The sequence below is a fragment of the Nanorana parkeri genome, unplaced genomic scaffold (genome assembly GCF_000935625.1).
Source record: "Nanorana parkeri isolate BGI_ZX_2015 unplaced genomic scaffold, ASM93562v1 scaffold1871, whole genome shotgun sequence".
NCBI classification, from domain to species: domain Eukaryota; kingdom Metazoa; phylum Chordata; class Amphibia; order Anura; family Dicroglossidae; genus Nanorana; species Nanorana parkeri.
This window is the reverse complement of record NW_017308139.1, coordinates 133174-158883: the sequence shown is the minus strand read 5'-3', so window position 1 is coordinate 158883 and position 25710 is coordinate 133174. Positions and strand designations below refer to the sequence as shown.

The 25710-nt window shown below is 43.6% G+C and overlaps 3 protein-coding genes across 3 annotated transcripts in view; 2 read left to right on the top strand and 1 right to left on the bottom strand.

Moving 5' to 3' along the window:
- The first annotated feature begins 231 nt into the window (after window positions 1-231).
- On the top strand, window positions 232-7599 carry LOC108799982 (molybdopterin synthase sulfur carrier subunit-like). The gene is made up of 4 exons (XM_018571934.1): window positions 232-311; window positions 2761-2882; window positions 6097-6232; window positions 7467-7599. Exons 1-3 carry the CDS (start codon window positions 300-302, stop codon window positions 6221-6223), a joined length of 261 nt encoding a protein of 86 aa, XP_018427436.1. The 5' UTR covers window positions 232-299; the 3' UTR covers window positions 6224-6232; window positions 7467-7599.
- On the top strand, window positions 6147-16772 carry LOC108799981 (molybdopterin synthase catalytic subunit-like). The gene is made up of 5 exons (XM_018571933.1): window positions 6147-6232; window positions 7467-7589; window positions 12341-12494; window positions 13911-14034; window positions 16654-16772. Exons 2-5 carry the CDS (start codon window positions 7472-7474, stop codon window positions 16726-16728), a joined length of 471 nt encoding a protein of 156 aa, XP_018427435.1. The 5' UTR covers window positions 6147-6232; window positions 7467-7471; the 3' UTR covers window positions 16729-16772.
- A 5915-nt stretch (window positions 16773-22687) lies between these two features.
- Window positions 22688-25710, bottom strand: part of ITGA2 (integrin subunit alpha 2) — a 100651-nt gene continuing 97628 nt past the window's right edge. Inside the window, 2 exon segments of the mRNA XM_018571932.1 lie at window positions 22688-23074; window positions 24796-24912. Coding sequence (XP_018427434.1) covers window positions 22997-23074; window positions 24796-24912 — 195 coding nt within the window. The 3' untranslated portion in view covers window positions 22688-22996.

Below are 25710 nucleotides of genomic sequence, written 5' to 3'. Positions count from 1 at the left end.
GATCCGGATGTAGTGACACGGCGGGCGGATCATATACATATGATTAATTAATAATCGCTGACACAGCGCTCCCCGTACACAGCTCACCCACGTGACCCGTCAAATCGTCAATGTGGGTGTGATCAGCTCCTGACCAACCACAAACTTCATAACACGCCGCCCAGCCGTTTCACCATTCTGCGCGCAGCTCTCGGTGTGTGGGCGGATCCTCGCCTGTCTTCCTGCTGTCAGTTTGCAGTGTAATTTAGTGCGGAGTGTCGGATCAGTGTGACCCGTCCACATCTCCGTCCTCTGGCTTCATGACTTGTGAGGTAAGGCGGAGTGTTGCAGTGCAATGCACTGAGCTCATTACCCCATTGGCTGCATTCATTGTGTGTTGTGCAATAGTAGCAGTGATCACAGGAGGATCAGATAGGAAGTGTGACCTGGAACCACCCCACACCGTGTGTTTCTGTTGACAGTCATGTGATCCCGGGGGGGTTAATTGAACCCTGCAGAGCAGTCGTGGGGGACAGTGAGCACTGCATCGGCGCCCCCCCTTCACTTTTCGCCCGGGGCCCGCGCCCCTGCTGCCCCCCCGGTTGTTACGCCACTGCTGCAAAGCAATACGTAGAGCAGGGGTCAGCAACTACAAGTCCCAGGAGGCATTGCGAGACTGATGTGACAATGCACGTGCGTTGGGTTGCCATTAGGAAACCATAAGCGCACCAAACACTATCATACACAATCTTGTGGAAATTAACGCGTTCCTGATTGGGTGTTGTGGGTCTGCTCCAGTTATTATGAATCCCCCCCCAGAATGCTTTACCTGCACTTCTCACTGCCGGCTCTAAGTATTGGGACGGGTGTACTTCTCCTTTAAGCCCCAGTCACATATGGGCATATCTTGAATGCGCGTCAAACGTGCAGAAATGTGCGTGCTTCCACCCACGTTTAAGAAACGTGCGCCAAACGTGTAACGTGCTGGCAGTGTTAATTCTAGTTAATGGCACCTCCAATGCTGCCAAGCAAATGCAACGTTTTCACGTGCAGGCAAATGTGCACGAACGTCTGGGACAAAATGTGGTGCAAATGTCGCAAAATTTTCTGCATTTGGGGCGTGTCTGGGGACTCATTGAAATCAATGGGGATGCATGCCAAATGCCACAAACGCACGTCATCGTGACACATGTTCCCGCGACGTTATGGTGTGAATGGGGGCTTAAGTCATGTTCTAATTTATCTGTAATGCCTCGTATTCAAACATTTCCAGCCGGCCCCCCAAGGGTTAGATATGGCTGAGTGCCGCCATCTTGTCTCTCAGCCATCATAGATAATGTCTTTCCAGGACAACCAACGTTGTGCCAACCTGCAGACGTTTATGTCTAGATGGAGGTAGGAAGGGAGGGGAGGGCCCATTCACACTGAACCCACTGCATTGCGATAGGTTTTTCAATGGCCGCTAATGGAAAATGAATGGGTGTGGATGGGACTAGTTCAATGCTCCGTTCCATTGCGCTGAAAAAAAAGTAAAACATGCACTACTTTTTTCAGCACAACGCAACGCATTGGATCCAGTGGGACCTAGCCCCATTCACACCCATTCATTTTTCAGCGCCCCTCCGTTAGCACCTAAAAATGTGTCGCAATGGATTGGCAGGAAATTGGAAGGTACAATTGCAAGTCAAAAAAAGGTTTGCGATTTCCTTTCCGATGTTGGTGTGAATGCCTCCTTACTCTAATTGGGGGTCAAAATGATATTTTAAGGACTCACTCACACCAGTGGGCAAGTACTACACGTGTGCCCCGGTGTGTACTGTGCACCCACTCTGCCATGCTTTGCAAAACATTTTTTTAAAACTTAATATAAAGAACCCTTGGTTTAACTCTACGCACCACGGTGTTGTGACACTCTCTTGTGTGCGTTGTAGCACCCTATTTTATGTTGCATGAACATGCTTCATTTTTATGTCACCTGCACCAACACACTGGTTGGTATGAAGGAGGCACACAGAGGTAGCCTTGCGTTGGGTTTACCGTGATCTACCCTGTTTCCCCGAAAATAAGACCTACCCCGAAAGTAAGACCTAGCACTATTTTTCAAGATTCCTGTAATATAAGACCTACCCCGAAAATAAGACCTAGTTGGGTGGTAGCATGTGAGGGGGAACTTGAAGAGCAGGAGATATGGTATCAGCCTGCAGGGACATACTGTATTAAGGGGATGACAGGAGACTCCCTCTGGCCAGCGCAGTGACAGGGAGCTCTCCAGTACCATACTTCACCAACTGCTGTCCCCCTGAAGGCACTGTTTAATGTAATGGCACGGTACTGTAATGTGTACCGGTAAATGGTACCGTATTTTACCGCGCTGTCCACTGTCTGATGTCCCCTCTGCTGCACCGCTGGTACCACTGTCCCTGATGGCAAAGGAGGCCGGTGCTGTAGCAAGGCTGCGGCGGCGGAGGGAGCAGAGTCGCATTAGCCGACACTTCCTCTATAGCGCCGGTTAATAACTTTGAACATAACTTTGGATTGTTGTACATTTTGTTGCACATTAAAAAAAAAAAACAAGACATTCCCTGAAAATAAGACCTAGTGTGTTTTTTTGCGGCAAAAAAAATATAAGACAGTGTCTTATTTTCGGGGAAACACGGTAGTTCTGTGCACCTTTTGTGAATGAGCCCCAAATGTGTCTTTTTGCCCTGTTGTTGTTTTTAAAGGTGTCACGTTGTGTTGAAGTTGGTTTAAGTTGAACGTTGGGTTTCTGTTCATCCGCAGGTGGTGGTCTTGTACTTTGCAAAAAGCTGTGAACTGGCCGGAGTTCGCTCAGAGAACGTGACTGTCCCCCAAGAAACAACAACAAGGCAACTGTGGGAGGAAATTACTTCGCTGCACCCGAGGTAAGAGACGACGAGAGACCTGAAACATGGCACACAACACCTTCCGCATCTTCAGAGCCTATTCTGACTCTGATTGTTGTATTAACGATTTATCCCTTGCTGAGACCTCTATGCCTGGTCTGTATAAACAGATATCACTGCGGACAATCCTTATCAAATAGCTGAACTCACCAAATGCCTTTTCTTCCACAAATGCCTTTTCTTCCTGCTTTATTGCATGCAGCAGGTTACAGCAGACAACAGGATACAGCAGATGAATGAATAGACGGTATTTGAATGTCAGAGATAGTAATGTTTCCAAGCATGCAATGCAGATTAACATGTGGTCAAGTTACTGTCAGCCATGACACTAGACTAGTGGAGAAGAAGAGCGGAACATTACACGCAAGGGGAAATACATCATAGATGGGAGGGAACACAGAAAAACATAACCAGTGCAATAACCAAAATGACCACTAGAGGTCAGCACATGAATTAGCCATACAATATCAATGAGCAAATGGCTTAAGGAAAATAAACTACCGTATATACTCGAGTATAAGCCGTCCCGAATATAAGCCGAGGTACCTAATTTTAGCCAAAAAAACTGGGAAAAAGTATTGACCCGAATATAAGCCGAGGGTGGGAAATGAGGCAGCTACTGGTAGATAGATACCATTAAAATACATTAATATTTATTTAAAAGAAAAATAACCTAGCTCTGTAAGTGGAAAAGGGGGTACAGGGCTACATATCATGTACTACGGATCATTTAACCCATTCATATTAGCAGAGGATAATTGTAAATCTATTGTTCAGTGCACTCTATATGTAGTATATAGTACATGTACATATAGAGTGCCTGCAACAATACATTTACAGTGATCCTCTGCTAACATGAATGGGTTAAATGATCCATAGTACAGGGCTACATACAGATCATTTAATACATTCATGTTAGTATAATTGTAAATGTATTGTCTGCACTGTATTAGCAGTATATACTCTATATAGAGTATATACTGCTAATACAGTGCAGACAATACATATATAATTGCTTAATTAATCTCTCTCTCTACCCCCCCTCCCTCCCTCCCCCTCACTCACTGTGTGCCGGTGATCGGATCATCACATCACGGAGAGAGCAGGGACGAGTCAGCGGCGCGCTGATCAGACGAGAGGAGCTCCAGGTGGGGTCCTAATTTAGCTGGCTCAGAGGTGCCTGCCCGCTAAATTACAACCCCACCTGGAGCTCCTCTCGCCTGATCAGCGCGCCGCTGACTCATCCCTGCTCCCCTGCCTGACTGGCCGCTGCGGGGGGTTTTTTCTTCTTCTTACTTACCTCGCCGAGCGTCGCTGCTGCTGCGGTGTGCGGCGCTCCGAGCGGGGTCATCTGGCAGTCTCCGGGTCCTAATTTAGGTGGCCGGAGACTGCCAGATGACCCCGCTCGGAGCGCCGCACACCGAGCAGCAGTGACGCGACGCTCGGCGAGGTAAGTAAGAAGACGCGCTGGCGCTGACTCGAGTATAAGCCGAGGGGGGCACTTTTCACCCCAAAAAATGGGCTGAAAATCTCGGCTTATACTCGAGTATATACGGTATATAAATTCTCATCTCACATTAATGTGAGTAGTAACTATGACTATGGATTGTCATATTCTATGCAACCACTGTGGCAGCACAGTGCCACTGAACTGTCACTTTAAATCTGATTTCTTAAAGGGAACTAAAAATAAATCTGTATTGCTATACTGAATTTCCAATAGGTTTTATACCAATAACCAATAATATACCAATAACCGTTGCAGTTGAGAAGTTTGTAAATGTACACCATAGGATGGACTTCCTCAATGCACTGACACCATTTCACTCAGCCCTGTGAATATGGACTTCTATGTAATGTCCAAGTCCCTTCAAACTCCAGTGACAAACGGACGGCACCGCTCAATATCAGAAAAGAAGGGGCCACTGGCACTCCAGAATGCTGATCAACACGCATTTATTCATGCATGCTCAGTATCACATAATACGATATTTCGGGGTCATGCAGGCTCCCCTTCTTCAGGCAAAACAGCCGGAGTTTACTCACCCCTGAAATGCAGGCTAAAGCCCGTGACACACTGCATGCAAAGTCGTGCAGAGCGAAGCAAAGCTGTCAGGCACGGAGCTTCGCATGCAGTGTGTGAGCTGAGTGCAGTCAAATGAAAGACAGCATCTTCAGCCAATGACATTTTTCACCTCAGCACGCTCAGCTATGCGAGCTTTCGCAAGCTGACATGCCGGAAAATAAAAAGACATGACACTGCACGTGAAGGCAGCGCGCCACCGCTCCGTGGTGCTTCGGTGCAGTGTGTCACAGCGTTTAGACGGCACCTTCTTTGGCTGTACGGGATAGGAGGTTGTAGTTCCACTTGAAAGACATTGGGGGTATTTATGAACACAATTACGATTGTTTTATCCTATTTTTGTAAGCACAAATATGTTTAGCAGCTCCTGTTATGACGTGTGCCTGTTTTGCCCTGAGCGTGCGCTATTTTCCTGATGTTTGCGAGTGCTTTGTGACAGTTCACGACTGATTACATTTGCGCTTCTCCTGCGCCTGTCTGAAACTGAAGCATCACCAAACAAAACAATCGCAACTTAAAAAGTCCCCATGACCACTTAGCTTCTTGCTCTTATCAAACATGCCCAGCGACAGTTAAGCTCCTTGCCTGGAGTTGCGAGTCTTCTTTCCTGGAGTCTATGTAATCTCATTTATGATCAGACATTATACCAGAAACATAAATCTGGCGCAAAGCTCGTCAAATATATCCCATGCAAGTTCAAACAGTCGCAATTGCTATGTCTGTAAACACTCAATGCACACACACATCTCCAGAAAAGTTTTACAAGCTGACCCCTCAGTGATCCAGCGCTATCAGGGTTATTCACAATGGGGTTGCAGAGTTTGGAGAAGGAAGGAGAAGTGAACAATCTAGGTCTAGGACAACATAACTGAACTGGAAAGTGAGCTGAATTGGAGAATTTTTCCAAATCAGCTATGTTGTCCTAGATTTTTCACTTCTCCTGCGGTCTCCAAACTCTTCACCCTTTTTGTGTATAGCCCTGCAAATGGTATTACTGCATATGTAATTACAGGTTTTATTGACTTCATGGTAACAGTGTTCATTATTTCCCTAAAACCGTGTATGTATTGTGGACATTTCCTTTAACTTGATGACTCCCTTTCTCTAAAGGCTTTGCTCCATTCAGGATCATGTGGTCCTCGCTATCCGTCAGGAATATGTTGCCATCGGTGATGAGGCCATAAGTTTGCGCCCTGGGGACGAAGTTGCCATCATTCCACCTATCAGTGGGGGATAGGACTCTAAGGTATGACATGTCTGGGTTATTAGATCCTAAATCCATATTGTCACACTACAATTTAAGTCATGATGTCCACTGCATATTTCTTCTACATTTCTATAGTGATCCAGAATAACACAACTCCTGCACTTTGCCTCTGTGATGTGGTGGTGGCATTCGTTTGCTTTTTTTAGGCTTTTTTCCCCTTTATTTCCACCTGGTGATCCTGCCTGTAACGCACTTCCTGCCCTAGAGTGACAACGCTCATTGAAGGGGATTTATCAAAACTGGAGCAGACAAAATCTGGAGCAGCTGTGCATGGCAACCAATCAGCTTCTCTCTTCAGTTTGTTCAGTTAAGATTTGAAAATGAAAGAGAGAAGCTGATGTCCCCCCATTGTTCTCTGTGAGCATGGGGCAGTTAATGATCCCATAAGACAGACGTCCTATTTTTCTCTCAGGACCAGCAGGATTTCAAACAGATAAAACAAAACACTTTCAATGGTATATTTAAAGAAGAACTCTGGGCCCATTTTTATTAACCCTTGCAGTGGGGCTACCTGCTTATGGGCGCTTAACTGCAAGGCTGGAAGGACCGGTCTAAGAGCACGCTGGCACAGAGGATCAGGTGAGTATACCTTTTTTATTTTCCTCCCTAGACCAAAACGAGCAGGTAACCCCACTGCAAGGGTTAAAGGAGATCTATGAGGTGAGTGATTTTCACTCATCCTTATAGTTCGAGCCGACGTGTGATAATGAAACTTTAACAGGTCGGCTCTATAGATCGGGAAGTGAGCTGAAACATGCAGCCGATCCGCTCACTTCCCGATCGTCTCCCTGCAGTGAGCGGTGACTGTTGGTCACGCAGGGATTCCCCCCTCACCTCTCCAATCCTCCAGTGTTGACTGGAGGAATGGACGGGGGAAGGGGAGGGCACAGCTGGCTCTGCCCCTAGATAAGCAGAGCCAGCTGTCAATCACACAGCTGGGTGGATCTCAACAGTATTGTCGGGATCCGTCCCGGCTGCGGCGGTCTCGATATATTCCGGGCAATAGCTCGCTATATACTGAGCTTTGGGTCACGGGAGGAGGTTAGTATATGTCCGCCGTGACCCTAAAGAGAACTATGGGGAAAAACACTTACCCCATAGTTCTCTTTTAATACAATTTTCCTGGAGTTCTTCTTGAAAAGGGCTCCATTGTTGGGGTTAACGTGCACGTTAAACGTTAAATGTCCTAACACTTTTTCTCCTTCCTCTCCAGCTGCTATGGGGGATGGTGAGGAGCCTGAAGACTTCATTAGAGTATCACCAGAAAAGCTCTCCGTGGATGAAGTTTCTCAGTTGGTGGTTTCTCCGAGCTGTGGGGCGGTGTCCCTCTTCATAGGTACATGACGGTACTGGAGACACTTTATACCAGGACATCCCACATTTATTCACGCGGCTCCCAAAGTGACACCAGATAACAATGCTGCTTGTCCAGAGGGAGTTCAGATGAAACCTTTTCATGCTGGATCAGTTTCTATAATAAACGTTCGCTCTTATCAAGCACAAAGCCGAGCAACCAACTGCTCATTCATAACCACACAATGATCTACAACCATTGTATGTGATACAAAAAAATGTTTTTATTCTTTCGTTTTTGATCGTGGGGGAAGGGTTAGACCAGAGGTGGGCAACTCCGGCTCTCCAGCTGTTCTGGAACTACAAGTCCCATGAGGCATTGCAAGACTGACAGCTACAGGCATGACTCCCAGAGGCATGTTGGGATTTGTAGATAAAGCACAGCTTGTGGGTGGGAGTTGCCCACTTCTAAATTATTTTCTATGTGCCCGTTGGAGAGATTCACTCTCTTTACTTGTTCTGGCAGTCATTGCCTCAAGACAAACTTTAAAAACGGTAAAAAAGGGGCGAGCGCACAACTGTTATGCAATGTGGCAGGAGGAATAGATCTATTTAAAATAAATTTTAATGCTAAACAATTCTGGAACAATTTTGAAACAAAAACGAAAACAAAAGTTAAAACGAATTTTTAAAAAAATTAGTTAAAGAATGGGGTGAGCCAGTTTCTCGTTCAGGGGGAGGGACCCTGCAGACACATGTAAAAAGGAGGATGGAAAGAAGCGCTGCAACCCTGGGATATTGTGGGGATAGTAAAATAACAACTTTGAAAACTTAAAAACAATACTGGACTGAAAACTCACTGGACTGAAATACTGGACAAGATGAGGTCTTGCAAATCAGAAGAAAGGCTGTATGAATCACTCAGCAGTGTCTTGGGGCGATCGGTGTGGTGAGAGATGGTGGTGACAGCTAGGGGGCTCCTGTGGCTGGAGCGCAAGAATTTGCCGTCCTGTAGCCTTGTTTGTACACAGGCTCTGCACTCAAGGTGTTCGTGCCGTCTAATACCGTGGGAGGTCAGCTGGCCAGGCTGAGACCCGACGGCTGAACGGGAGCGAAATTGCCGCTCTGTAGCGGTTTGAAAAACTGTCAGCAGTCGTTGTGACAGATCGTTATTGGAGATAGGCACGGGGCTGGAAACCAGTGCGGTCTATCTCGCTGGGTGATGGGAATGTCAATCGGGCAGTTTGGCTACGCGTTTCGAGGTTCAAGACCTCTTTGTCAAGCCAGAAGTGGTTTATTGGAACAGGCGGGAGAAGCAACGGTTTAAAAATACTGACAGGTGGGAGAACAAACATCCAATGATAGCCAGCAGTATGTGTCATTCCATAGATAGTTGGAAAGGACTTGGATAAGGTGACCTGAATCCTTGATATAGGATGGCAGGGCTGTAACTATGGGTTGGAGGAATTGGTCAATGTAAACGGACAGTCCGCTGGTGAGGCTGTTGGTGCTGGCTATTATTGGACGCCCGGGAGGGTTTTCGATGTTCTTGTGTATTTTGGGTAGATGGTAGAAATAGGGCGTGCTCGGGTATTTGGGGTATAGAAATGATTTTTCTTTTTTTGATATGATGTCTCTTTTGAAGGCTAGTTCGATGATGACATTCAGTTCTTCGGTGTATAAGAACAGTGGATCCTGTGGGAGGGGTTTGTAGGTGTTTTCATCTGAGAGTAGTCTTAGTGCCTCTTTAGTATAGTCTGATCTATTTTGGATAACTGTTCCGCCCCCTTTGTCAGCTTGTTTTATCACAATGTTTTTGTTATTGCCCAATTCTTTTAGGGCTTTGTGTTCCATTGGGGAAAGATTCGGGTGTTTTTTGGCTTTGGAGCATACCTCCAATAGGTCAGAATACACTAGATGGTAAAAGGTCTCTACTGCCTGTTCCAATAAACCACTTCTGGCTTGACAAAGAGGTCTTGAACCTCGAAACGCGTAGCCAAACTGCCCGATTGACATTCCCATCACCCAGCGAGATAGACCGCACTGGTTTCCAGCCCCGTGCCTATCTCCAAAAACGATCTGTCACAACGACTGCTGACAGTTTTTCAAACCGCTACAGAGCGGCAATTTCGCTCCCGTTCAGCCGTCGGGTCTCAGCCTGGCCAGCTGACCTCCCACGGTATTAGACGGCACGAACACCTTCAGTGCAGAGCCTGTGTACAAACAAGGCTACAGGACGGCAAATTCTTGCGCTCCAGCCACAGGAGCCCCCTAGCTGTCACCACCATCTCTCACCACACCGATCGCCCCAAGACACTGCTGAGCGATTCATACAGCCTTTCTTCTGATTTGCAAGACCTCATCTTGTCCACCCAAACAGTGAGTTTTCAGTCCAGTATTGTTTTTAAGTTTTCAAAGTTGTTATTTTACTATCCCCACAATATCCCAGGGTTGCAGCGCTTCTTTCCATCCTCCTTTTTCAAGACAAACTTTGCAGGTGTCACCAGAACAGGAGGTGAGGCTAGTACACCAGTGGGTACACCTGTTGCCATGACAGCTAAGAGGGGAATTCCCCTGACATTGGTAGAGATTTCCTTTCACTTGGGGATTTATTGATAAACAATTTGCAAACCCCGCAAATCTCTGTGAACGTTCATTCTGTGTGAATGGAGGCAAAAATGAACACACTTAATATATCTTCTTTTCAAGTCGAATGTAACAATTGGAAAATACCACATTATGGCCACTAGAGGGAGCTGAGGAACATCGGAAATATACTTGGTGCTGTGGCATGCTGGGGTGCCTTCTAGCTTCCTCAGGGGTGCCTTAATTTTCACACAGCATCATTCCTCATGTGAGGAGAAGGGCTCTGATGTGAAGGGGGACTCGTAGTGAGTGGGGGGCTGACTCTGATTTGAATAGGTGTCTCCTGATGTGAAGGGGGCTCCTAATGGGAAGCAGGGCCTGATGTACAGGGGTACTTTGCTGTGAAAGGGGGGACCCTAATGTGAAGGGGGGAACTCCACATTAGTTTTTGTGTGGGGTCCCAAATTTAAATCCATACTAGAGCCCATATCTGGAGTAAGCGTCTGGTATGGATTACACATTGAGCACATTTTCACAAAACTGGAGCAGACATAATCTGGAGCAGTTGCCAATCAGCTTCCCTGTTCAGTTTGTTCAGTTAATATTTGAAAGAGAGAAGCTGATTGGTTGCCATGCACAGCTGCTCCAGATGTTGTCTGCTCCAGTTTTGATAAACTCCCCTCACTGTATTTTACATTTTAGACTGGGGGTGCCTCAAGATTTTGTACACTTTTAAATGGAACTGTAACTAAAAAATGGTTGAGAAATGCCGGGTTAAAGAATTCCCTGGGACACCAATGTACCAATCATCACCATGTAGTAAACTAATAGACGCTATAGGCGAGAGACCATGAGAAACAGGTTACATTTCCCATTTACATGACTACATGATGATGCAAACCCCAAGCGGTCTGTTTTTTAAATGAACAGTCCCTGCTTTGGCCTTTCAAAAAAAAAACATCTGGATATCCCATGGGGCAGGGGTAGGCAAACTCTGTCCCTCCAGCTGAGGAGAAACTACAAACTCCATCATGCATCTTCCTTTGGGAGTCATGCTTGTGGCTGTCAAAGTCTTGCACCACAGCTGGAGGTCCGGAGTTTGTCTACCCCTGCAGGGGTTCACCAGCACCCCTAGATGGCGCTAATGGGTATAGGGAATTTAGGAAACTTTTATAAATGAACCCCTGAGTGTTACACCAAATAATCATACACACTAAATACTAGTCTGCATTACTTCTAGTACATCACTGAAACAGGAGTTCTGTTTAGAAGCAGTTTCATACCTATGGGGCATAATGAATGTTTTATATGGCATGAGAACGCTCCTACAGGAGAGAAAAACATTGCTTTCAATATTACGTGTTCACATATCTGCACCGGGTTGCATGTAAAGAAATCAGAAGTGCTGAGATTATGGGGTTTATTTATCAATGTTTTCACCCAAGATTCACACATTTTCCAATTGGATTCAGTTGTTGACTGTTGGGACTCCTAGGTTTTGTTGGTTTGATCTTAGGCTTTGTTGGAGTTACTGATTTGAGATTGGAGATGTGGTAAAGCAGAGGGGCCCATTGGGTAGATCGTGATCTACCAGTAGCTCACAAAGCTGATGCTGATAGATCACGATTGGTAGATCACTATCCCGAGAACCCTCCTACGGTCTGTTTAGCCCCTCCCCGTCTGCTGCGTCTGACACATGAAGGCATGAGAGCAGCGACTTTAGGATGGAGGGCTGAGCACCAAAGGAGGAGAAGTACGAGGTCTAGCTTCCCGGTGTTCTGTAATATTGCAGAGCAGCGACTTTAGAGAGAGCAAGGAGAGACAGCCAGGAGAGCGAGGAGAGACAGCCAGGAGAGCGAGGAGAGACAGCCAAGAGAGCGAGCGAGGAGAGACAGCCAGGAGAGCGAGGAGAGACAGCCAAGAGAGCGAGCGAGGAGAGACAGCCAGGAGAGCTAGCGAGGAGAGACAGCCAGGAGAGCGAGGAGAGACAGCCAGGAGAGACAGTGAGGAGAGACAGCCAGGAGAGCGAGGAGAGACAGCCAGGAGAGAGAGAGCAAGTGAGGTTTTTTTTCGTTGGTAGATCTCATGTAGCTCGTCATTTGAAAAGTAGATCTTAACACAAAAATTGTGGGCACCCCTGTGGTAGAGGATTCCATTTACTCCTCCCCGTGATCTGTGCCTGTGAATCTTTTCTTTGTTGTCTTTCAGGCACGACGAGGAATCATTTTGAAGGGAAGAACGTGACGTGTTTAGAGTATGAAGCTTATGTGCCAATGGCAGAGATGGAAATAAAGAAGATATTGTCTGACATTAGGCAGAAATGGCCAAGTGTGAAGCATATAGTGGTTCATCACAGGCTAGGGTAAGTCAGTTTGCTTTGCTTAGAAACGTTCTCTAGGTGTCATTGGCCATAAAATCAGGGCTGATCCTCACCTAAAAACACAGCAGTAGGGAATTGTTTGCTTGGCCTCCATTTATGAAAGGTTTGTTCCATCTTACTATAGTTAGTGAGCACATGTCACACAGTAAGGGCCGTCCGCACCCCACCAGTCCCCTGCACCATCATCATAACCAGCTGGCAGGAGAAGGCACTGGTGACTCTGGTCATTCACACACACACACACATCCTGGGTCCCACTTGGCTGCTAGACCGGTGCCTGCAGCCTCTTCTGCTCTGGTGGTATGATGACCTGTGATGTAATCAGGTCTATACAGTCTTTTAGACGTCAAGACGCCAAGGGATATTCCAGAGCCGGGAGAGGGGGAGGTGAGCAGTTGCCACTGTGGGACCAAGAATCGGGTGAGTATCCCTTTTTGTTATTTTAGAACCTGGACCAAAATGAGCAGTTAACCCCTGCAGTGTGGGGATAGCCGCACTGCAAGGGTTAGTTTTATTTTTTTACTGCCTGGAGTTCTTCTTTATGTTTGGATTCACTGGAATCAAGGGGTTTATCATTCAGGGGCTGTAGGTTAAACAATGTCAGCATCAGGGGCTTTAGTTAAACCCTTTAGCCGCTACTGTCATAAGCTTTACGATGAAGACGGTTCATATGCGGCACACAAGTCAGTAACCGTTAGGTGACTGCTGGTTTTTCAAACTGTAAGTACATGGAAGGGAATTCATCAAAACTGGAGCAGACAAAATCTGGAGCAGCTGTGTATGGCACCCAATCAGCTTCTCTCTTCAGTTTGTTCAGTTAAGATTTGAAAATGAAAGAAGGAAGCTGATTGGTTGCCATGCACAGCTGCTCCCGTTTTGATAAATTCCCCTCAGAGTCTCTAAAGTAACCAGGAACTTATGATGGCAAGGTGCCCGGGACCCTACCACTAATAAATATACCAAATATGTGTCTTTTTTTAGCAACTGTGTTACTAGCAGGTTTAGGCCGAAAAAGGATGTGGCATAGACCTAGGGGTACATGGTTAGGGCACCCAGGCTACACTACACTACACACATTTAGATATTTAAGAATAATTGTAGGTATATTGTTTTAACCTAACATTTGATAAGTAATATGGTAAAGTTTTATAACGTAAGCATTCTGTACTGTTTTGTGGATTTATTTTTGCCGGTGTTATTTATGAACTTATATAATTTATATAAAAAAAGCACAACCACCTTGGTGGTATTATTATTATTATTATTATTATTATTATCCTCATCTCAATCCAAATGACAACAACTACTAGAGAAGAACTGGTTAATCACATACGAGTTCTCTAAACTGCTAGAAACGGTGTTAAACATTTTTTAATAAACAATGCTTTTGGTTGGTAGGTTGGTTCCAGTAACTGAAGCCAGTGTAGCTATTGCTATTTCCTCACCACACAGGAATGATTCCCTGGATGCTGTGAAATATTGTATAAATGCCTTGAAAGCCACTGTGCCTATTTGGAAAAAGGTAAATGAAAGTATTCCTTTTCAATTTAGAAAATAACTAAATGAATTTCCGAAATACCTGGTAACTTAACATTGACTACAAATCCCCTGTTGTCATGGTTAATGTGTAAGTAAACCCTAACAATGAATATCTCCGATTTGCTGCATTTTGGTCTTGTTAAATATACCGTTGAAAGTGTTTCGTTATATCTGTTCAAAATTCCTGGTCATCCTGCCAGAAATCCAGTGCTGTCCTGTGCGATCTGTAATCCTTTTGTGAACAGAAAGTGTGTTAGGACTACAGAATAACCCCCATGTCATGGAGATGAGGGTAAGGTGTTCTTTGGTCCTAACACACGTCCCTACCTATGGTGACAACACTGCTCTTCTATAGACCTAGTACAGTGATCATTGTCACTAGAACAGGAAGTGTGTGTTAGGACTGGGTGCAGACACCACCTATAGCAGCTGCCTTTTCCCTAAGCAAGCACACTTACCAGTACCTCGGATGCCCCCAGAACTTTAACTATATACTCTGACTGTATAATGTGACAGACGGGCCCCAGGTACAGAGCAGAAGTACTGACTGGTGATGGAGGACATGACATGAATATTTACAAGGGACGGGCTGAGGTCAGGAATGGAGGCATATAGAGAGAATTCCAGGGACAGGATACTGAGACACAGCAGGATACAAGACAAGGCTCATTAGCCCACAGCTGACAATGTAGTCAGGTAGAGGTGCTTAGACTCTGGTCAGGGCGGCTCATTAGCCCACAGCTGAAAGGTGCACTGGCAGCAAGCAACCACCAGGAGGAGCTGGGAGGCTGCACCAGGCAGATGACCATTAGACATGCTCCCAACAGGGTGTTATTGGACCGATCACCAGGGGAAAATAAAGGTAAAGAAAACTAATTCAGCCAACATCTAAAGACTGGTAAATATATTACATTTTGTTCTTGGGTTTGGATACACTTTAATTCTATTTTTTTGGGGAGTTGTACGGAGTTAAAGTCATACTGGGGAGGACCAATGTATATAACAATGTTGTATTCTAGCCTCCTGTTATACATATCGGCTCCCCAGCCAGTTAGCCTGGATTTTGGCTCTCTAGGGTTACTGCATGCCTGACAATCTCAGGAAATGATTCTGGGGGTCCCAATGGATTACAGTCAATGGGGTGAACTGCCCTGTCCTATTATCTGAAAAATTGAAGAAAAGTCCAATGTTCGAGCGCTCTCTGGGGGACCAGGGGTGTTAATCGCTGGTGTGCTGCTTCTAGTATGTGCAGACTGGGGTGTCCGCCGTATGTACTGAAGAAACAAGAAGGAGAAAGAAGCGCCACAACCTAGCGCAAGTGGCTGTGGATGAGTTGGAACATGGAGTACAGATGAGGATCCAGGTATACCTGGGGCAGGCTGTGTGGGGACTTGTCCCCAGTGGCAGTAGGGAGATCTGCCACGCTGTTGTTGCACCGCTGTTGTGTTGCAAGGCGGTGTGTTAAGGGAATCCTTCCAGTCTCACGTCCTGCCTTGCTCTCCTTCCCCCCTACACCACTGCTGAGATTGAACATGGGGACACCTAGGGCTTACCACCGAGCAGCCTATTCACATGCAGACCCTGGGTTGTTCATAGGTCACATCAGCGGTGCAACAACAGCATGGCAGATCTCCCCCGCTGCCACTGGGGACAAGTCCCCACACAGCCTGCCCCAGGTATCCCAGGATCATCATTAATAGGATCAACAATCATTTGATTGACAAACAGCTTCCACACAGCTGGCACTTGCATGTGCAGAACTACACCAAAAGGATCATCTCCAGCTTTGCCCACACAGCAGAGATTGCCTCTAGGGCATTAACCAGCCCTCCCATAATTGGATACCATCTCGTCAACTTCACACTGATCAGATTGGATCTGAACCCGCTCACCACACCGTCTTTAGGATTTTTAATCCGCTCGCCAAACCTTCGTCATTGACATTGTATCACCACAAACCTCACGGCGAGTCTCACATATATCACACGTGAATAAACCATTCCTGAATTCTCACCTGTACCATCATTATCCTCTACTTTGGTTCCCAACACCGCTAACCGTGAGGCCTAACATCCATCCAAACCATACCTCAATACCACCCCTCCAACAAGGTCCGCCTTACGGAAGCATATATCCATCCCCCCCCACACGTGAGTATAATATAATCTGTACTCCGTGTTCCAACTCATCCACAGCCACTAGTGCTAGGTTGTGGCACTTTCTTCTCCTGTCCTATTATCCACTATCTGCAAGGAGTTTGCATGTTTTCTCTGTGCGTGGGTTTCCTCCGCGTACTCCGAATTTTCTCCCACACTCCAAAGACATGCAGGAAGGTTAATTGTCTTCTGTCTAAATTGGCCCTCTGTGTATGCATGTGAGATGGGGACCTTAGAGTGTAAGCACCTTGTGGGCAGAGACTGATATGAATGTGTACTATGTAAAGGGGAGCCTAAAATTGTCGGCGCTATATAAATACCTGTAATAATTATCCAGCAGAGTCATTATACAGTATTTTTGTATAAAAGTCATATCTTTAGCAATATTGTAATTTTTATATTTGTTCCCTTTTAATATTGTTGTTCAATTTGTTTTATTTGTCTAGGAAATGTATGAAGAGGACAGCTATACATGGAAAGAAAATACAGAATGTTTTTGGAGAAAAAAAGATGTCGTATAACAGAATACTTTGTGTTTAGTTTAATATTAATATTAAAGCAGAACTCCAAAAATAACAGGATAAAAATGAACAGCCCATTAAATTATAAAATAACAAAACCAGCTTTTGCTGCACCTTTACCTTGACCTATTCACCTTCAACACAGGGATTTCCTGTAGTAGCTGGAGCTGCTACAGTGCTTTACATAAATCTTCTGGCTCTTGTATACTGCAGAGCTGAGCAGCTTCTCCTCTGCTCTGAAAACTCAGGAGGTTGTTCCCTCGGCACAGCGGCATTCAGAGAACGCCTAGTATTTTATTAATTAATACAAGGTGTTCTATCATTGGATAAGAGAAGGCTCCGGCTACTACAGTGCATTACAGGATCCCAGTGGGTCCCACTATAGATATAAATCTATATATAGGTATAGAGGTGCAGGCCTCAGAGATGGAAGCGCTGATGTAGTTTATCCTCCCGCCTTCCTCCTTCACCATTCTCAGTGATGTGCAAACTTGTTACTCTATTGACTGTGGTACGGATCAGGCTGCGCCCCCAGAATTCCCATTTACTGGACCATTTTTTTAAATTATTATATTATAATTTTTTTATAATTATTTATAATTATTTATTATATTATAATTTCTTATAATTATTTATAATTTATTATATTATAATTTTTTAATTTCGTGTTTCAAACTTTATCATACCTGGGATGTCTACTGGACTCTTGTTTGGACAGATTTAGGTGAGTTATTCCTAAGATTTACTAAGAATTGGAGGCCTACAATACATAACACCAAATTTCCATGCAAAAAATTGTACCGCTTTTGGTACAAAATTCCTGACATAATCATACCGCCAGGGAGGTTAAGGAAAGGATGCTGACTACGAGAATTAGTTCCTGCTGGGAAATTTGAATAGACAGTGTTCAGGAGTCAGGAGAACTCCCCAGAAGTCAGAGAGGAGTCGGGAGAGCTCCTGCTGGGAAATTGGAGAAGATGGTGTTCAGGAGTCAGGAGGATTCCCCCAGAAGTTAGAGAGGAGTCAGGAGAGGTCTTGCTGGGAAATTGGAACAGACGGTGTTCAGGAGTCAGGAGGATTCCCCCAGAAGAAAGTGGAGTCACGTGGTGTGTGTCCTGAAGGAACACGAAGACAGCCAGGGAGGCCGAAAGACCTGGTGAGGCTGGAAGAGCCGGGAGCTTGAGGGGCCACCATTACAAGTGCGGGACAACACTACAGAAAGGGCCGGTGGGTCAGAATGATGAAAGTTAGGAGTAGAAGTCAGGAGGCTATACTTGTGCTGTTTGCAAGCAGTGCATGGATGCTGTACTATACCACTCCTGCGAGGGAATCCAAGGTGTATGTGTGAACTTGTTTAAATAAAAAGGTGGGCTAATAGGCCCTTAAAAAGAAGATAATGGGAGTAGACTGTGTCATTAAAGCGCTCACTATATGTGCTAATATCCCCAAACATTACAGTATACACAACTGTAATAAACACACGAACAAGGCAATATAGACCGTCATCTATAAAACTTTATTCATATAAAATATTTTTCAAGGAATGATACATACAGTCTCAGTTTCAAGTATTTCAAACAAAAGTATGGCTGGTCCTTATAGAAATGTATGATACAGAATGGTTTGTGGCCTATTACAGCAAAGTGAGTCATTACATGAAATTGTGGAACTCATGTCAGAGCATTAAGTGAAGATTAAATTAGGTTTTTCCTTTTGTTGATAATGGAGGACAACCATTGTTCAAGTTCTAGTTGTATGAGAAAACGCAGACCATACTAGTACAGGTGATCAAGCAGAATGTTCTAATCCCATTGTTTTGTCCTCCAAAGACACTTCTTTGGGACCATAATGTGTTATTGGCAGAAGAAAGCTGGTTGGGAAGACTGATACTGTACATCTGTTCTGTGTAGAGTTCACCTATAACACCCCAACAGTTCATAAATCTTATTTTACATATGGAGTGCTGCTTAGCATGAGGATCTATTGCACAAAGCCCTGTCACAATCCAAGCTATTGCAAATCACAACAAAAGCAACACCTTTTCAAAAGAAAGGTTACAATTCAAATGTGTGGTGTACAATAGTGCAAGTCCTGACACAATGGGCTGATTTACTGAAGAAATAGAGGTTTCTCACTTTGAAAAGTCAATGTTCACTTAGCTCTGTACATAAAATGAAGTTGTGTTCACTTTTAATACCCAATAATGTGCAAGGGAAATTTTAAAAAATATAGATTTTTGCCTACAAGTGATTGTAAGTGAACACAGCTTCACCTTAATCACAAAACTAAGTGAGCATTAACTTTGCTATTTGATCAATCTCTATTTCTTAAAGCAGTCCTTTACCCCCTTTCAACTAAAAATCCACTCAGCATGCAGCTCATCTTACATTATTAGTAAAATAAAAATATTTCTCTTTTACTTAGACATATTGTTTTTGCAGTTCCTGTTGGGCATTACTCATGTAATCTGCCCAAGCGTTGCATCCTGGGAAGGTTACATCAGCAGAGTATTGCTTGGAAATCTCATCTATAATCTCATGAGATCTCAGAGAAAGGCATTTTCCTCCCCTGAGATGATGTGCATGGTCACATGTCCTAGTCACATGTGCCAGAGTTCCAGGAAGTAAAAGGAAATATATTAATCTGCCCTCAGTAAAAAATGGCCACTGTGAGAAGACTGCGGAAGAAAAGAAAAATGATGCAAAGAATAAAAAAAACAAATTATCTATAAGAATCTGTTTTGTAGATTGCCAATGTTAAACATTTCTAAAGGTGTCTTTGTTGTCATTTCAAGTTCCTCTTTAAGTAGATCATCACCATGGTTACATGTATTTATATCATTTTTATGTATGTTCTGTTTTTCTGCTGTAACAATTACATATTGTAATTCATTAATATCCATCAAAGATAAATTGCAATTTTAGTGCAAGAGTACATCCCACGTGCAAAGGAAACTGACAAATGTTTCTGACCAGGTTAGCGATCATTCACATACTGTATGTGAACAGTCCACAGATATTGTAGACTAACTGCAAACTAACATTTCAAATAAATCTCAATTAATGGCCATTTTTTTTATTCCAGTACCAACCAATCATAAGGGTTGATTTCCTAAGTAGAGCCTAGTACCTTAGCATTGTGGTTGTTTAATAAGAACCGTGTACAGAATGCTCACATAACAGTAATTAGTAATTTAGTTACAGATAATAGGTCAAATGATCTTTTACTCATTTAGAATATTCAATCATGTACAAGGGAAACAAAAAAACATACCTTATGTTCAGGCTTCCCTGACCACTAAACCTAATCTACGGTACTGAAAATAGCATCCTTTGTAAATTAAACTTTGTCATATAAAAATAAGCTATCAAATATACATTTCTGTTACCATTAAAGAAATATATTTATGTCCTCAGAAATTTCAATTTGTAAAATATACATGTTGTTGCCTTAAAACAAGCAAATGTATGTATTTATGTTTGTAAAATGTATTGAAGTTTTTGTTTCATATCAAAGCAAGAGAAAAAAAAATTATGAGATCAAATCAATACCGCTATTTCCCCACCTGTTCATTTTACTCATTTTATACGTTTTAAAGGTAGCTACGGTACTGAAAATGTATTGGCTTGTGTGTTATTCTCAAGAATGTTGCCAGTAAAACTGATACACATTATATTTACATTGAGCAAGAACCTATAGAGTTTAGTGAATGTAGAACTATAATAAAAGCCATGACAGTTATACAATGGCACAATAGTGTAGATTCACATTCCTTACTAGTGATAACATACCTTATATGCCCCATCTTTTGCACTTAAAGGGGTTGATTTACTAACCTTATAAACACGCCACAAACATGTATACACCTCTGTAGTGTGTTCCCTGCCAGCATGATCTATTGGTGGAATCTAGACACCTTTGTAGTGTGTACACACCCAGCAGGTGTGTTGTGCAAAGCCCTGCATGAATTGCAAGGTGATGTTGTGTAAATTAGCTCTACATTGTGCTGCTGGCGTTGATGAATGCAGGAATGTAAATGCATGAGCTAACCATTTTTGTCTAAACTGTGAAGCAGCATTATATATGCATCATGTGCATGATTTTTCCATATATGGCATTAGTGGAAATATGCTTTTAGAGACTTTTTGGTTGGTAAATACGTTTTGCTGTGTAAAAATCACACACACCTAGTGCGTGCGTGTGTTTAGGTTAGTAAATCACCCCCAATGGAGGAATTCATTATGGCCGAGGTCAGGGCTTTGTGCGGACCACTCACGTTCCACCACTTTATGGACCTCAACTTGTGTGCAGGGGTACAGTCATGCTGTAACAGAAAAGGGCCCTTTCCTAAACTGTTGCCACAAATTTCTAAGTGCACAGTTGTCTAAAATGTTTTTGTATGGTAAAGTATTAATAGTACCCCATAATGGAAGCACCTGAACTCAATAATTCAGAGGGGTGTCCACGTAGGATTGGCCACATAGGTGTGATGGTCAGGGATCAAAACATTTTTAGCGATAAAGTAAGCGGTCCACGAACTGATGAAATACTTCTTTTTGTTATGAACATAGTGTTTAAACATAACTTATTATAATGTCACATTTGCCTATTTAAGACAGAATAAATAGGCACAGGGTAAATCTGCAGGAATTGGATGCAGATATGCTGAGAGCTAAAAACTCAGCCAGAACTGGAACCAGAACCGTGCTTTTAAAAAAATGGAAGACACTCCTATAAGAACACGTCTTTCATATATTTACATCCAGTGCTCGATCCTAAAGGACATCTATCACCACCAATATATTTCATTTTTATAACTGTATGTAGTAAATACATGTAATGATATACAGTATATGAATTCCTTATTTTATTTTACATTAGTATGGTGCGGACATACTATAACACTATAAGGTGTGCTTACAATGGTCACTATGTATACATACATATACTTTCAAGTGAGACTAAACTCAGGAGTTAAATCTTAAAAATGCATTCAAGTACCTTAACTGTTAACAAAAATGTATCCTTTTTGTGTATGACTCGGCTGTAGATCCTCAAATCATCTCTGAATTGGTGCTGACACTGTCCTTCCTTCTGGAGGGTGGCTACTTTTGTTCCCCATGGTACCTGTGCGTGTTGTAAAGTAGCCACCGCTCCAGATCGCTCCTGTGATGGACTACAATCTCAGGTTTAGTTTAATAATTTGTATTGAGATTTTAGTCTACCATGGGAGCGAGCTTGAAGAGGTGGCTACTTTACAACACACAGAGGGACCATGGGGAACAGAAGAATGACAGTGTCAGCACCAATTCAGAGATGATTGGAGGATCTACCGCCGAGTGATACACAAATAAGATAAATTTTTGTTACTAGTTAAGGTACTTAAAGAGTTAACTCCTGAGTTTAGTGTCACTTTAAAATCTTTAAAAATAAAACCGCAACAGTTCAAGCACCACTATCAATATAATAGCTTGATGTGCTTGGAAATGAAATATGGGGAATACTGAATACTATTTTACAATCTTTCAGATTGTATGCTCAAAAGTGCAGGGCCCTCCTAACCATCTTGTCTTTAATTGTTTTGTAACTGTTCTGCCCCCATTCATTTTGTATTGGGCTGTACAAACTGTTGGTGCTATATAAATGCTGTATAATAATAATAATATTACTGTATAAACTACATGCATGTATAGGAATATAATATTAGGGGATTGTAGCCCTTTAAATATATTTTTTAAATTTAGTATGCCTATAATAATTCATTATTTTTTAATGCTATAATGTTGAGTTGTAAGTAGTATACTATTGCCCAAAACAGTCTAAACACTGTAGAAATATTAATTTAATGCATCTCTTTTAGCGAAAATATTACTCTAAGCAGTCTAATGTTTATTATTTAATTCTGTAATGCGTCATAATTAGTATTTATACTGTATGTTAATTTAGTTTTATTTCCCTTGATAAAAGCAACTATACATTTGTAATCCAAATAATGAAATTCCCAAACACACAAAATGTAAACCAAAATGTACAACTGCATAAAAAAAAATGTTCAACTATGTAAAAACTAACATTTCAAACCACAAAATTGTAGCGAAGATCCCCAGTCCAGCTAGTCAAGGTATATAATAAAAAAGACGATACCAAAAAACAAACTGCCCTGCAGTTTGATAAAAATAACTTTCCTGATTTTATAAAATAAAAAAGAGCTTTGTACAAATAATTCTCCTTAAGAAATTACAGTTATTACAAAAAAATAAGGCGATGGTTAATTAAGTTGAGCAGTCTCTGCCATTTCATCTTCAGTTTTCTGAAGTTTTTGATATTTTCTTTTGAAAAAGCCAAGCTAAAAAAACACAGAAGGAGACGCATTAAGAGGAATCACTTGTACTTTCTTATAAATACTCTGTTTGCTTTCTATAAAGGTGTTATGTCTAGAAATCAATTTACATAATGCATGTTGGATTGTTTACACTTATATTGTTGGTTTAAGTATTGTATTGATACATTGGTGTGTATATAAACTGAATGTGCCATAAAGGAGAACTATGAGGCGAGTGAAAATCACTCATACTCATAATTCTAGCCGACCTGTAACAATGAAACTGTCACAGGTCGGCTCAATAGATCGGGAAGTGAGCTAACACACACCGTCGGTCGCGCACTTCTTGATTCTGTCCCTGCAGAGAGCCGTGACTGTCGCTCACGGCTCCCTGCAGGGATTTCCCACCACCCCTGTCCGGTCCTCCAGCGCTGACTGGCGGAACGGACGGGGGAGGGGGCGGGTACAGCTGGCTCTGCCTCTGGATAGGCAGAGCCAGCTATCACTCACGCAGCTGGGTGGATCCAGACAGTAATGGCAGACAGTAATGGGGGGATCTGTAATGGGGCGGCGTCTCAGTATACCGCGAGCTGCAGCTCGCGGTATACTGAGCTTTGGGTGACGGGAGGATACTAGTTTGTGTCCTCCTGTTACCCTTAGGAGAACTATGGGGAAAAGCACTGACCCCATAGTTCTCTAATCTCCAGCAATTTTCCGCTTCACTACAGGGCCCCCAACCTCTTGCCTGGACTACACCCACCCCACCTTTTCCCTAAATAGATTCTTTAATTCCATCTTTTTTTTGGCCAACCCAGTCGTGTCCCTCCTCTTCTCCTCCGGGTTCGGCAGCCAGCTTTTCTTACTGCAGCACTGAATGGCGCACGTGGAATGACCTGGGAATGCCTTTCAGAGCTGCAGTAATGTAAGCCCAGGGCCAGGGGTGTCCCTAGAGGTGTCCCCCTAGAGTCGAGGGGGTTGGGGGCTGGGGTGCACAATTAGATTGGGGAGTAGTAGAGGTGGTGCTGGTGGTGCACAAGACCATGGGCCAGTTACCTCCAGCTTCCCACCCAGCTTACTGACGTCACTGGTTGCCATGAGCTGGGCAGGACACCAACCAGAGCATCACAGGTTGCTAAGAGCTCTTAGCTGCCCCACGTGACCCAATGAGATGTCGTCTGAGGCAACCACCTCAGCCTGCCTACCTCTTTTAGGGATGACCCTGGCCAGGTGATTACACATGCCGAAGGGAGTGTCTGACAGTCTGGGCTCACAGAAAGAGGTGGTATGATGCTTAAAGGGATTCAACCTGGAAGTGGCTGGTGATGAGCAGCAGAGAATGCTAAGGGAAACGCTGGAGCATAGAGAAGATGGTAATAAAATTATAACACCATAAAGGGGGGAAAGTTTTTTAACCAATATCTAATTAGCTCACACCAACACACACTATATATCTGCTACCATATCAATATCTTGCCGTGTCAAACTTCCCTCGCCAATAGTTCTGCTGTGTGCCAGATCATCCACACATGATACATGACAACTGGCTGGAACTATTTCAACTGAAAATCACTAAAACGTAAGTAAAATCTAACACTCCCACAACTAAACCTGCTTGGTGGTTCCATGATAATGTGGATGTAAGAGAGGGGCATGCTTGTTTATGGTAGGCATAGAGTTTGCAGCACAATAATGTTTGAAAGGAATACAATTCTTGTGGCAGTTGTAATAATTGGTGTAAAAAATACCTTCCACAGACCAGCCACCAATGCAGCAAGTAAGAGCAGTCCAGCTAACGCACTTCCAATGATCACTCCAATAGGAACCTCAGACTTCTCACCAGGCTTTATTACTGTGAGTGGAATCTGCAAGAGAAGTAGAAAAATGAAGTGACACAGGTCCATAGTCATTCAAAAAAAAAGTCTACGGCCCACCAACACTTGAGGGAAAAATGTAATGAGCTGCCATTTCAGCAATGATAGCCTCCAAGTTTCTCCTATGAGAGGTTTCCTTTAAAATGTATTTTAACTTTTGCAGCCAATTTGGGATAACATCTATTTAATATTTGATACATGTTTCCCTTTGCATAGCATAACTTAGAAAAACAACAACATTTTAAATGTTCTTCTCTGAAATCTCCAAATCTAAAGTTTTTTCATTCTCTTTAATTTTAGGGATGGGGAGTTATGTTTACTGTAATTAACCCTGTCTGTACTGTGCTGGGAGATCTTACTATCACCTGTAAACTAGATTTGAACAATGTCTGTCCTAACAAAGGACTAAACCCATTGGGTCACATGGGGGGCTCTTAGAAAGCTGTGATTCTCTGGCTGGTGTCCTGCCCAGCTTCTGGCAACCAGTGATGTCTGGCACTGTCTGGCCAGGATGCTGGACAGAGGTGCTGTGCACCCCTCTCCGGTAACATGCACCACCAACACAACACCAAAAATAATTGACAGCTTGTAATACCTCTGTCCGGCATCCCGCCGAGCTCACTGACGTCACCGGTTGCCAAGAGCTGAGTGGGACGCCAGCCAGAGCATCATAGCTGGCTAAGAGCCCCCCTTGGCAACCAGTGATGTCAGTGGTGGGAGACTGATTAGAGGTACCAAGAACCCTCACCACATTAACATGTGATGTGCCACCCCCACAACCCCCCCCCC